General features: G+C 42.1%; 1 protein-coding gene across 3 annotated transcripts in view; it reads right to left on the bottom strand.

Annotated features, from left to right (window-relative positions):
- LOC137437053 (semaphorin-3D) overlaps window positions 1-13,511 on the bottom strand; it is a 191,053-nt gene that overhangs the window by 69,584 nt on the left and 107,958 nt on the right. For all 3 annotated transcript variants that reach the window (XR_013625010.1, XM_068131382.2, XM_068131381.2), the window contains exons 11-12: window positions 11,457-11,601; window positions 2,150-2,372 (exon numbers count right to left, since the gene is read on the bottom strand). Coding sequence is in view for 2 of the 3 variants with exons in the window: in XM_068131382.2 (XP_067987483.2) it covers window positions 2,150-2,372; window positions 11,457-11,601 (368 nt within the window). In the remaining variant the exon portion in view is untranslated. The remainder of the gene's footprint in view (window positions 1-2,149; window positions 2,373-11,456; window positions 11,602-13,511) is intronic.

Genomic DNA, 13,511 nt, shown 5'->3' on the forward strand with positions numbered 1-13,511 from the left:
CTGACCATCCTGAGTTATAGCATGCCTGGTGGTGTGGTGGTTAGGGTGTATGATCTGTGTTCCAGAGTCAGATCATGTCTGGTGGAGTGGTGGTTAGGGTGTATGATCTGTGTTCCAGAGTCAGATCATGTCTGGTGGTGTGGTAGTTAGGGTGTATGATCTGTGTTCCAGAGTCAGATCATGTCTGGTGGTGTGGTGGTTAGGGTGTATGATCTGTGTTCCAGAGTCAGATCATGTCTGGTGGTGTGGTAGTTAGGGTGTATGATCTGTGTTCCAGAGTCAGGTCATGTCTGGTTGTGTGGTGGTTAGGGTGTATGATCTGTGTTCCAGAGTCAGATCATGTCTGGTGGTGTGGTGGTTAGGGTGTATGATCTGTGTTCCAAAGTCAGATCATGTCTGGTGGTGTGATAGTTAGGGTGTATGATCTGTGTTCCAGAGTCAGATCATGTCTGGTGGTGTGGTGGTTAGGGTGTATGATCTGTGTTCCAGAGTCAGATCATGTCTGGTGGCGTCGTGGTTAGGGTGTATGATCTGTGTTCCAGAGTCAGATCATGTCTGGTGGTGTGGTGGTTAGGGTGTATGATCTGTGTTCCAAAGTCAGATCATGTCTGGTGGTGTGATGGTTAGGGTGTATGATCTGTGTTCCAGAGTCAGATCATGTCTGGTGGCGTCGTGGTTAGGGTGTATGATCTGTGTTCCAGAGTCATAGAATAGCTGGTGGTGTGGTGGTTATGGTGTATGATCTGTGTTCCAGAGTCAGATCATGTCTGGTGGTGTGCTGGTTAGGGTGTATGATCTTTGTTCCAGAGTCATAGAACAGCTGGTGGTGTGCTGGTTAGGGTGTATGATCTGTGTTCCAGAGTCAGATCATATTTAGTGGTGTGGTGGTTAGGGTGTATGATCTGTGTTCCAGAGTCATAGAATAGCTGGTGGTGTGGTGGTTATGGTGTATGATCTGTGTTCCAGAGTCAGATCATGTCTGGTGGTGTGGTAGTTAGGGTGTATGCTTCAATGCTTTATGTTCCAGAGTCATAGAATAGCTGGTGGTGTGGTGGTTAGAGTGTATGATCTGTGTTCCAGAGTCATAGAATAGCTGGCGGTGTGGTGGTTCGGGTGTATGATCTTTGTTCCAGAGTCAGATCATGTCTGGTGTTGTGGTGGTTAGGGTGTATGATCTGTGTTCCAGAGTCAGATCATATCTGGTGGTGTGGTGGTTAGGGTGTATGATCTGTGTTCCAGAGTCAGATCATGTCTGGTGGTGTGGTGGTTAGGTCATATGCTCTGCGTTATGTATCCCATTATTATATTTGTTACAACTTGTTACCTCCGCCACCAAAGGTGGATGGAGGTTATGTTTTCACCCCTGTCTGTCCGTTTGTCTGTTTGTTTGATTGTGAACAAAATATCTCAAAACGTTGTGGATGGAATCGGACGAAATTTGGCAGAGATGTAGCGTATGTGACAAGGACGAAATGATTAGATTTTGGTGAAGATCTGGATTCCGATCCGGCTACTAGAATTTTTTTTCGTGATTCTTCACCATGAGGATATGGGGCCAAAAACGATACACAGCAGGATATCTCAAAACGTTGTATACAGATTTGGACGAAACATGGTGGACTGGTTGGGTGTCTGACAAGGACGATTCGATTAGATTTTGGTGAAGATCTGAATATGGATTCGGATATGAGAATTATTTAAATTTTTAAGTGATTCTTCACCATTGAGAGATCGGGCCAAAAACGAGACATAGCAGGATATCTCAAAAAGTTGTGGACAGATTTGGACGAAACTTGTTGGACAGGTTGGGTGTCTGACAAGGACGATTGCATTCGATTTTGGTGAATATCCGGATCCAGCTAGTAGAATTTTAAAGTGATTCTTCACCATTGAGTGATGTGGCCGACCAGGCGGAGGTATGCTCTCTACTGAGTGCCGTTCTAGTTCAACCTTTGTTCAAACCCAACTACCCTGTGACATGTTCCACAAAAAATGCCTATTTAGTGAAATTAACTAAAACCAGAAATTGCTGCAGTTTGAGAGATGCAGGGGCTCGGGTGGTGGTGGGAGTGAGGGCATTATTCAGGTGTATATGTGGTTCACAAGGTTTATACTTGTTGAAAGCTAAGGATATATTTGGCAGCCTCACCTGTGCCCAGGAATACAACGTCGTAGGTTCCATCCTTGGCATCCACACGGTGCACGGCCAATTGCACAGGAGCGCCAGGGCCATTGGGTCGTACATACATGGGCCGTCCACCGAGGGGTGCCACCACTGCCCACACGGCTTGGTGCGCTCTTGTGAAGGCGAGCACGTCCGGGGGCAGAGAGCGCGTGGATGGAAAGGAGGGGTCCAGTGAGTGACTGGGGCACTGCGGGAAGTTCAGGCAGCAAATGCAGCAGTTTATAAACATGCCAGTCTATGTCAAGGACAGCTGCTTCACCGGCTTATCCACTTGCACCAGAGTCATGGAATACGTGCAAAGTGATCCAAGAAAAGTGTGAAACTTCATGTTGAGAATCCATCAAATCTCAACAAACTAATGTTCCTAAACAATGTAAAGTCACAAAAAGACATTCTAAACCTCCACCATCCTCCACCGAGGATAAAAGGCCACGTAGTTTCATTCCTGAATCTCTTTTTTTCATTTTAAGAATTGTTTTTGTTTGCTTTCAAGACCCCGCAGAACTACCCTGTAGTTGCACTCAAGCACCGCTTTACAAAACCATCATGTGGTTGCACTCAGGTACAGCTCCACACAACAACCTGTGGTTTCACTCAGGCACACCTCTACAGATGTCTACAAATGCAAACAGTATTCCGCATCTCAAATTAAATGCCTTCTGTGACCATGTTTCTCTAATAACATGGATCATGTCATTTGTTATTTCAATAAAACCTTCACTCTACTTGTAGCGGAAAATTGGTGCTCTGCAGTTAGATAGGGCATTGCATGAAGAAAAACAGTTATTGTAACAATTTTAAAATACCTTGAATTTAAACATTATTTTCTTGGCATTTATGTCACCTTACCCCCTCCACACCTGCACATCCCCACCTCTTCCCCCATTGAGTTTGACTATGTGTCCTGAGATGGATTTGTTTGTGCGACGCCTCTGAACTGTGTTTGGTGTGGGTTCCTCCATTCTCAGCCTGACTAAACTACAGGACGTTTCACGAGTAACATTGTCCTCTCCCTCGGATGGACTATAACCTGGGGATCTGTCTGTCCGCATTATCTGGTGGACGTTTGAAATCCCAGGTGTACCTTGTAAAGAGTAGGTGTAGCATCACCGGCCCCGTCTAAATTCTAAATTACTTCCTAAATGCAGGTCTAGTCTTCATGCATATTCCTTGACGACACATGACAATTCTTGTGGTCTCATGCTGTACTTGCTGTATGAGCGGGAAGCAGTTCTCCACTGCAACCAAACTCAAGCAACCCGGTGTTCGCATGTTGCATATGAACGGCCATCTTCGGCGATGAACGACAGCCATAACATGAAATCTACATTCAGCTGGATGGAGCGAATGCCTGTGATTGAAGGTTTATTGTGCTTGAGATCCTCTGAGAATCGAATATGTGGGCATCGAACTTTCGGCATCCGAGCTTTATGGACTCTAAACATCTTTAACCATGTAAATGCCGTCGGCCTCGCGAACATGCTTGAGATTTAATAGGTAATCTTTGAGCAATCTCTTGTGCATAATATACGTTACCTTAATATATCATTTATATCAATTGGTCATATCTCTACAGTCCTGTAAAAATTACGCAAGGAACTTTAACGCAGGAGGAGGCCATTCAATCAAGATGCATTCGTCTTCCTCAATCAATCAAGAATAACCAAGAATCAATCTTCAATCAATTCAAATTCAAGAAGAATCTTCAAGAATCAAGATCAAGAAAAACGCAGGAAGGGACCATCCAATCAAGATGCATTCGTCTTCCTCAATCTATCAATAATAACGAAGAATCAATCTTCAATCAACTCAAATTCAAGAAAAATCTTCAAGAATCAAGATGAAGAACAACACACAGGAGGAGGCCATTCAATCAAGATGCATTCGTCTTCCTTAATCAATCAAGAATAACCAAGAATAAAACTTCAATCAATTCAAATTAAATTCAAATTCAGGAAGAATCTTCAAGAATCAAGATCAAGAATAACGCAGGAAGCGAACATCCAATCAAGATGCATTCGTCTTCCTTAATCAATCAATAATAACCATGGATCAATCCTCATTCAACTCAAATTCCAAAAAATCTTCAAGAATCAAGATCAAGAATAATGCAGGAAGAGAGACCATTCAATCAAGATGCATTCATCTTCCTCAATCAATCAAGAATAACCAAGAATCAATCTTCAATCAATTCAAATTCAAGAAGAATCTTCAATAATCAAGATCAAGAATAATGCAGGAGGAGGCCATTCAATCAAGATGCATTCATCTTCCTCAATCAATCAAGAATAACCATGGATCAATCTTCAATCAATTCAAATTCAAGAAGAATCTTCAAGAATCAAGATCAAGAATAATGCAGGAGGAGGCCATTCAATCAAGATGCATTCATCTTCCTCAATCAATCAAGAATAACCAAGAATCAATCTTCAATCAATTCAAATTCAAGAAGAATCTTCAAGAATCAAGATGAAGAATAATGCAGGAAGAGACCATCCAATCAAGATGCATTCGTCTTCCTTAATCAATCAAGAATAACCATGGATCAATCCTCATTCAATTCAAATTCAAAAAAATCTTCAAGAATCAAGATCAAGAATAATGCAGGAAGAGAGACCATTCAATCAAGATGCATTCGTCTTCCTCAATCAATCAAGAATAACCAAGAATCAATCTTCAATCAATGCAAATTCAAGAAGAATCTTCAATAATCAAGATGAAGAATCACACAGGAGGAGGCCATTCAATCAAGATGCATTCATCTTCCTTAATCAATCAAGAATAATGAAGAACCAATCTTCAATCAATTCAAATTAAATTCAAATTCAGGAAGAATCTTTAAGAATCAAGATCAAGAATAATGCAGGAGGAGGCCATTCAATCAAGATGCATTCGTCTTCCTTAATCGATCAATAATAACCAAAAATCACTCTTCAATCAATTCAATTCAATTCAAATTCAAGACGAATCTTCAAGAATCAATATCAAGAATAACACAGGAGGAGGCCATTCAATCAAGATGCATTCATCTTCCTTAATCAATCAAGAATAACCAAGAATCAATCTTCAATCAATTCAAATTCAAGAAGAATCTTCAAGAATCAAGATGAAGAATAATGCAGGAAGAGACCATTCAATCAAGATGCATTCGTCTTCCTTAATCAATCAAGAATAACCATGGATCAATCCTCATTCAATTCAAATTCAAAAAAATCTTCAAGAATCAAGATCAAGAATAATGCAGGAAGAGAGACCATTCAATCAAGATGCATTCGTCTTCCTCAATCAATCAAGAATAACCAAGAATCAATCTTCAATCAATGCAAATTCAAGAAGAATCTTCAATAATCAAGATGAAGAATCACACAGGAGGAGGCCATTCAATCAAGATGCATTCATCTTCCTTAATCAATCAAGAATAATGAAGAACCAATCTTCAATCAATTCAAATTAAATTCAAATTCAGGAAGAATCTTTAAGAATCAAGATCAAGAATAATGCAGGAGGAGGCCATTCAATCAAGATGCATTCGTCTTCCTCAATCTATCAATAATAACGAAGAATCAATCTTCAATCAACTCAAATTCAAGAAAAATCTTCAAGAATCAAGATGAAGAACAACACACAGGAGGAGGCCATTCAATCAAGATGCATTCGTCTTCCTTAATCAATCAAGAATAACCAAGAATAAAACTTCAATCAATTCAAATTAAATTCAAATTCAGGAAGAATCTTCAAGAATCAAGATCAAGAATAACGCAGGAAGAGAACATCCAATCAAGATGCATTCGTCTTCCTTAATCAATCAAGAATAACCATGGATCAATCCTCATTCAATTCAAATTCAAAAAAATCTTCAAGAATCAAGATGAAGAATCACACAGGAGGAGGCCATTCAATCAAGATGCATTCATCTTCCTTAATCAATCAAGAATAATGAAGAACCAATCTTCAATCAATTCAAATTAAATTCAAATTCAGGAAGAATCTTTAAGAATCAAGATCAAGAATAATGCAGGAGGAGGCCATTCAATCAAGATGCATTCGTCTTCCTTAATCGATCAATAATAACCAAAAATCACTCTTCAATCAATTCAATTCAATTCAAATTCAAGACGAATCTTCAAGAATCAATATCAAGAATAACACAGGAGGAGGCCATTCAATCAAGATGCATTCATCTTCCTTAATCAATCAAGAATAACCAAGAATCAATCTTCAATCAATTCAAATTCAAGAATAATCTTCAATAATCAAAATGTATAATCACACAGGAGGAGGCCATTCAATCAAGATGCATTCGTCTTCCTTAATCAATCAAGAATAACCAAGAATCAATCTTCAATCAATTCAAATTAAAATCAAATTCAAGAAGAATCTTCAAGAATCAAGATCAAGAATAACGCAGGAGGAGGAGGCATCAAGCCTGCACATCATGTCAACATCTTAGTCGTGTACTCCCTCGACATCCCCACGAGCTCCACCTTACCTATCCAATTGGAGTTTAATTAATAATTAAATTATATGATCTATCTTTAAGTTATAAATTAACATTGTGTATTCTGTGGTAGATACGAATTTGTTTGTAAACACTATTATAGAATATACCACTCACAAAAAAAAAAAAATCTTAAGCAAAAAGAGATTTGAAGCTTGTAAGATTTTTATGGTCGACATTAAACAGGACCAGCACATGATGGTGATACACTCTATAAACATATATGATGTGAGTGGAAGCCAATCTCAAGTTGTTATGTAAAAACAACTTGGTTGCCTAAAATGAGTGTATAAATTGGCAACGACGCCAATCTGCCAATGATCATAGACAAGTTTACTTTGGCAGAATGTGCACGTCGCTGAATAACACAGGACACGTCTTGGACATCCCGACGCGAGCTTGGACACGTTTTGACATCGCGACCATATCCGATGATCCAGCTCTCGCTTTGTGTTTTTATGTCGTTCTTCAACGAGGGCAACTTCCAATTAGTTGCCCTGTGCTCGCGAAGCGAAAAGTGGGGTTAAGCATTCAGTTACGTACGTATGTGTGCCGTGTGCCGTACGTGTCTGCATTTGAAACATTCATTTTATCAGCAACCGTTGGTCCGATTGACATGAAATTTTCACGTTAGGAGGGCCTCCTCCTGTAGAATATTTTAACGATTATTATGATGTCATAGGTCACGAAGTACATGCGCCATCTTGGAAAAACTTCGAACCTCTATATCTCTGAAACCACTCCATGGAAAAAAATTAAGACCTGGCTCATTGTCAACTACTCCCCATGGGGAATAAGATATGTTAATGATGATGTCATCGGTGCCTTCGTTATGATGTCATAATTCGACAAGTACAACACTTATCCGATCCTTATTATTTTTTTTAGCAACGGTTGGTCTGATGGACACGAAATTTTCACCATCGGAGCGCCTCCTCCTTTCGAATATTTTAATGATAATCATGACGTCATAGGTCATGTGGTACAGGCGCCATCTTGGAAAAACCGAAAAATGTTGCACCTCTATATCTCCAAAACCGCTGCATGGAAAAAATTGAAACGTCGCTCATTGTAAAGAACTCAATATGTGGCATAGGTGTTGTTAACGATGACGTCATTGGTGCTATAATTATGACGTCATAATTCGACAGGGACAACGCTTAGTCTGATCAGTTTGAAATGTATTGAGCGTGATCTATGCAACAATTATATATTAGAATATAAATTTATGATGTCATCGCTCACGTGGTCTGGCAGCCATATTGGATCAAAGTTTTAAAAAATGTTCAAAAACAGAAGAGTTGGCTCGCAATAAGTTGACTGCACAGGGTAAGCATTCTATGAATACCATCTAGTTGACTAAGAAACTTTGGCAACACTTGATGACCATAACCATGCCTCTCCAGAGTGTCCTAACTACAGACTTGGCATTTAATATGGAATATTTTTTTTGTGGGGGTGAACTTACTTTTCAAGTTGACTTAGAACCAAAAGTTCATTGGAATTATGTTGAAATTATTCTAGATTTTGTTAATGTGACCTTTAAAAGAAACAAAAACCACATTTGACATTTCGAAGCAAATAAATTGATCCTTGAAAGTGATGTAAACTGATATCGAACTCAATTCATGGACAGTACTGTGTTAAACTTCTGTACGTTTTCCAGAAGTATTTCTTTATTTTGCACATTAGCCAAAATTTTTTTTAACAAAAACAAAAGTTAAATTACAACTGGGATTACGGACAGTAAAATTACAGTTCAGTACGTCGTGTAACCCCCAAGAGCATTCAGGAGAGCACGTACACGTCGAGGCATGCTGTTCACGAGATTTGCAAAGGTTTGGACAGGAATCGCTTGCCATGCAGTGACAATAGCCTGCTGCAATTCACGCACAGAGGCAGGCTGCTGATCCAAGTTGTCGAATTGACGCGTTAATTCTGCCCACAAGTTCTCCATCGGATTCATATCCGGGGACATGGCAAGCCACACCATATGCTCTACACCACGGTCAGCAAGAAAGTGTTGGATCATGCGAGCACGATGAGGCCGTGCATTGTCATCTTGGAAGACAAAGTTTCCTCGAAAGGCTACACGAGCAAATGGAAGCAATGTTTCTTCCAGAATAACCCTGTACTTGAACTGGTTCAGGTTTCCATTCAGAACAACCAGGTCAGTTTTTCCCCCTGCATGAAAAGCAGCCCAAACGGTCACCCCACCACCTCCAGCTTGATGTTATTCATTCATTCATCAATTCATCAACCCAACACTCTTGGCACTATACAATCTTCGTTGTAGGCTTCATGCACTTGTCTGCGCACTCGGACATGGCCATCTTGACGATAGACCAGAAATCAAGACTCGTCACTGAAGATCACGTGATTCCAGTGTCCTGGCTGCCATTGACGGTGCTCTCTGGCCCACTGCAATCGGCGCTGGCGGTGTTGTCTTGTCAGGCGTGGCTTTCTCAGGGGACGCCTGGCACGTTAGCCTGCTTGAACCAGTCATTGGTTGACTCGCCTTCTGGATACAGGCACATTTGTCAGTTGCTGCCACTCAGCCCTAAGCCGATTAGCTGACTTGGTACGGCCATTGCAGACTAACCGGTGCAGCTGGCGATCATCCCTCCTTGTGGTTCTGCGGGGACAACCTGGCCTCGGTATTGGAGTAGGGACACCCCTCTGAGCACTTCCTTTCAGGATCTTTGACACCTGACTTTGAGTGATGCCATACTGCCGAGCAATAGCACGCTGTTTCATGCCGTAATTTCGTAAAGCCACCACTCCATGACAAACAGCATTGTCGAGTTGACGGACCATCTCCAGAGGAAGCGGCAATAACTTTTGGAGACGTGCAGCAGTTGTTTTCCACTAATACAGAACGCAACAACCCTTGTATACCCGATTGTGAAGCCAATCGTCAAATGTACCTGTCCTTACATTTTGTCACGCCACCTGTGATATAATCCTGTTATTGACTTCTTGCTGCGACAGACAATCAGTGACATGGTTCTTTTAACAAAGAAATCACCGAAGCGTAAAAGAAACTCACCAGATTGATATTCTGAGTTCAGAAAGGACACCCAAGTCAAGAAAAAAAAATATGCCATATTAAATGCCAAGTCTGTATGTCAATCGGATTTAAGTCTGGAGATCATCAAAGCTAGTCCATGCAAGCGATGTGACCCTGGAGTGCAGCGTTGGTAATGTGCACAGTGTGGATGCGTTGTCATCCATAAAGATGAAGATGAAACCCTGCTGTTGGACCAAAGGGATCACTCCAGGCATAATGATCTCATCCTTGTTTCTGACACCACAGCACCGCTCCGAATGATAGCAACATAAGTTATTTGGCCCAGCTCATCAGGCTGCACCCGCCAAACAAACCACGCTGCCTCATGGCAGAATTGTCAGATTACTCTCCACCTTGTCTCCAGACTCCAGCACGCCCATCTTTGAAGTCTAGATAAAATTTAAATGTGTCAGTGAAAATAACTTATGGCACCCACAGTTTACCCTCGAGTATTGCATGCACAGCTGTCAATTGTGCTGTTTAGAGGGATGCAAAGCAGTGGTCTTCTTGACCTCATACCACCGTCATGAGACTATTCCAAACTGTCTGCGACAAAATTTGATGGCTCATTGATCTTTACAGGTCATTCTAAAGAGATCTTGCTGTTGAAAAGCAGCTCCTTCTGGTAAGGGTGACAGGATAATGATTCTCATGATGGGTTGTAACATTTGGGCTACATGAACGGGGTCTCTCCGTACAATCTGACTGTACCTTGCCATGGCCCTATAAATGACCCTGTGATGAACACTTATGTGTGAGGTGTGATTTACATGTGAATTCCCAGAATCACCAAGTTCAGATGCGGATAATTAAATTACATGTTCAGCATCCAATTTGATATTTCTGAACTGATCTGTGAATTTCTGAACATTTCTGAACTGTGAATCTTTAGCTTATTTCACAGTTTAAAAGGTGTTGCTTTATTACCTGCGCACCTGGGAAGTGAAAAGTGGGGTTAATTCGCAATTGGGGCACCTTGTCTGTCTGTATACAAACATCAGTTTATGATGGAGGAACAACTTCATTTCAATTGAATGTTATGTTTTGAACAGGAATCGGAAAATCAATCAGAAAATGAACCTGCAGCGGAGCAGTACTTTGGCTCCGAATTTGGCAAAATGTATAGAATGTCGTCACGATTGCGCATGCGCAGAGAGGAGTAAGGTAATCTTTTACCCTGTCTGCCTGTCTGGCAGTCAAATATTCCAAACAAGAAACTCACTGTTTTTAAGGACGTCATAAAGGACACAAACAACAAGCACGAAGAACTAATGCAACGTGTTAAATGAGGTGGTGTAAAAGACACTGCATCAACAGCGGTAAACCTCCGAAAAAAGTGTTTTCTACAACCTTCAAAATCTTTATTCGATTTATATTGAATTGTATCCTTAAACATGTCGAACACAAATGGTCTTTTTGGCAGTTTCAGCCCCTTTCCGTTTAGCAGTACTTGGACAAAATATTACGGCACTTTACGTCATCCGACCAATCAAATTTGCTGCTCACAGACTCCGCCCATGTTCTTGTTTCTCGAGATTGCATGGAGTAAGCTGTTTTATGAACTCTCTAGTTTTTTGTAAGGACCATATAATCCAAATTGAATGTCTAAAGCTTATAATAATGTGGGTATTGAGCAAGTTTTTAAAGCACAGTCAATAACCTCGATATGATATGCATCTTAACTTCGCTGTTACTATACATACCATGCCAGGCCGTGGATAAGGAACGCGTCCGGAGAACTCAGCCCAACGACCTGCAGGACCTGTACGGTGTGCAAAGGGTCCTTTGAAGGCTGCACGGATATCTTTCATGGTGTATGCACACACCGCTGATCCCTGGAACACTGAACTGGGACATGGACAGAGAACCAGAAAGAGAATTAAAAAGAAATAAAACAAGGGAGATAAATTTGAAACTAGAACGGCATTCAGTAGAGAGCATCCATCCCTCCACCAGGTACGTTTGGTATCCCACTGATAGGCCGGATCTGGATTCGGACCTGAACCAAAATCGAATCGAATAGTCCTTGTCACGCCCACAACCTCTCCACCAAGTTTTGTCCAAATCTGTACTTACCTTTTTGAGATATCATGCTAGGTGCTAGGTATCGGTTTTAGCCCTTTGCTAAAGCCCTTTTTAGCCCGGTTACGGTTTTTAGAGATGGCGGCTGTGCACGTGTGAGATCACGGAGCTCGCGACGCGGCCTTGCTTCCTCCTCACCACGGACTGAGAGCACGGTCATTGGATGCTCAAAAACGTTAATTCCAGGAATTGTACGGCTCCGGAAAGATACGAACGTTGATCTCGATTAACCCACACGAGGTTTTGGACGACTGCTGGGCTCTTGGAAGCTGAAGGCCGCATTGGGCTTGATGGTAGAGAATCGAAAGGAGGCCGTCTAATCTGCTCGCCTCACGCTTGTTGTGTTTTCGACGTGCGGAGTTCTACACCGCCATTTTGGACCACTTCCCGCATGAGTGGCTACCCCAGTTTCAACAGCCGCCAAGCTCCTGAAAGTACTCTTTGGGGCGCCAAGCTAAGTGCCGGCTGAAGGGGTTTATTTTCATTTTATCTTTCCCTTGACACCACCCCTCCCCCCCACCCCCCAGAATTTCCATGTTTTAAACGTTTCCCGGTGTGTACCCTGGATAAGAATAGGTACACCGTATCCCTGCGTGTCGTAAGAGACGACTAAGAGGGTTGGCGTCAGGAAGGGCATCCGGCCATAAAAACATTGCCTCAAAAAGGGAACCATGACAATTACAACTACATGTGGGCAGGGTACAGCCAGAAGTGGAGATCGGTTTCTGAGGTTTGGGACATGGAATGTGGGGACAATGACAGGGAGATCAGGAGAAGTGGTGGAAATATTGGTCAGAAGAAGAGTGGACATATGTTGTGTGCAAGAGACGAGATGGAAGGGAAGTGGTGTGAGAATGGTGAAGGGTAGGCAGGGACAGAAATACAAGTTTGTGTGGCAAGGGTGCCTGGAGGGCGTGAATGGTGTTGGTGTCCTGTTTTCTGAGGAGTTTGTAGACAGTGTGGTGAGTGTGACTAGAGTGAGTGATAGGTTGATGATGGTGAAAATTATGATTGGAAAGCTCTTGGTGAACGTCATCTCGGGATATGCTCCGCAGGTTGATCGAAGCAATGAAGAAAAGGACAAGTTCTGGTGTGCGATAGAGAAGCTGATGGAAAACGTGAAAGATGAGGAAGTTGTTGTGGTAGGAGGAGACCTAAATGGACATGTGGGAAGGAGTATGGACGGTTTTGAGGGAGTTCATGGGGGTTACGGATATGGTGTGAGAAATGGAGAAGGTGAAAGGATTTTGGAGTTTGCTGATGGAGCTGATTTGTTGATTTGTAATACTCAGTTCCAGAAAGAGGATAATAAGCTTGTTACATACACGTCAGGTGGGTCGACGACAACCGTTGACTACCTGATGGTGCGTAGGCGAGATAGGGGGCACCTCCGGGACACAAAGGTGATCCCGGGGGAGGAGGCTGTTTCACAGCACCACTTGGTTGTCTGCGACGTAAGGGTGAAAGGTGCGAGGAGAGCTCGGCGGGTGAAGTACCAACCGAGAATGAAGGTGTGGAGGTTGAAAGAGGTGACAGTAAGGGAGGCATTAAAAGAGAGGCTGAGTAGGGCCGAGGATGATGTGGTTGAGCTTGAAAGTGGTTGGATGTCAATGAAAGCTTGTCTGTTGGGAGCCGTTGGTGAGGTATGTGGATGGACAAAAGGACCACCGAGGCAC

Source organism: Myxine glutinosa, chromosome 11 (genome assembly GCF_964187855.1).
Source record: "Myxine glutinosa chromosome 11, kmMyxGlut1.1, whole genome shotgun sequence".
NCBI lineage: Eukaryota > Metazoa > Chordata > Myxini > Myxiniformes > Myxinidae > Myxine > Myxine glutinosa.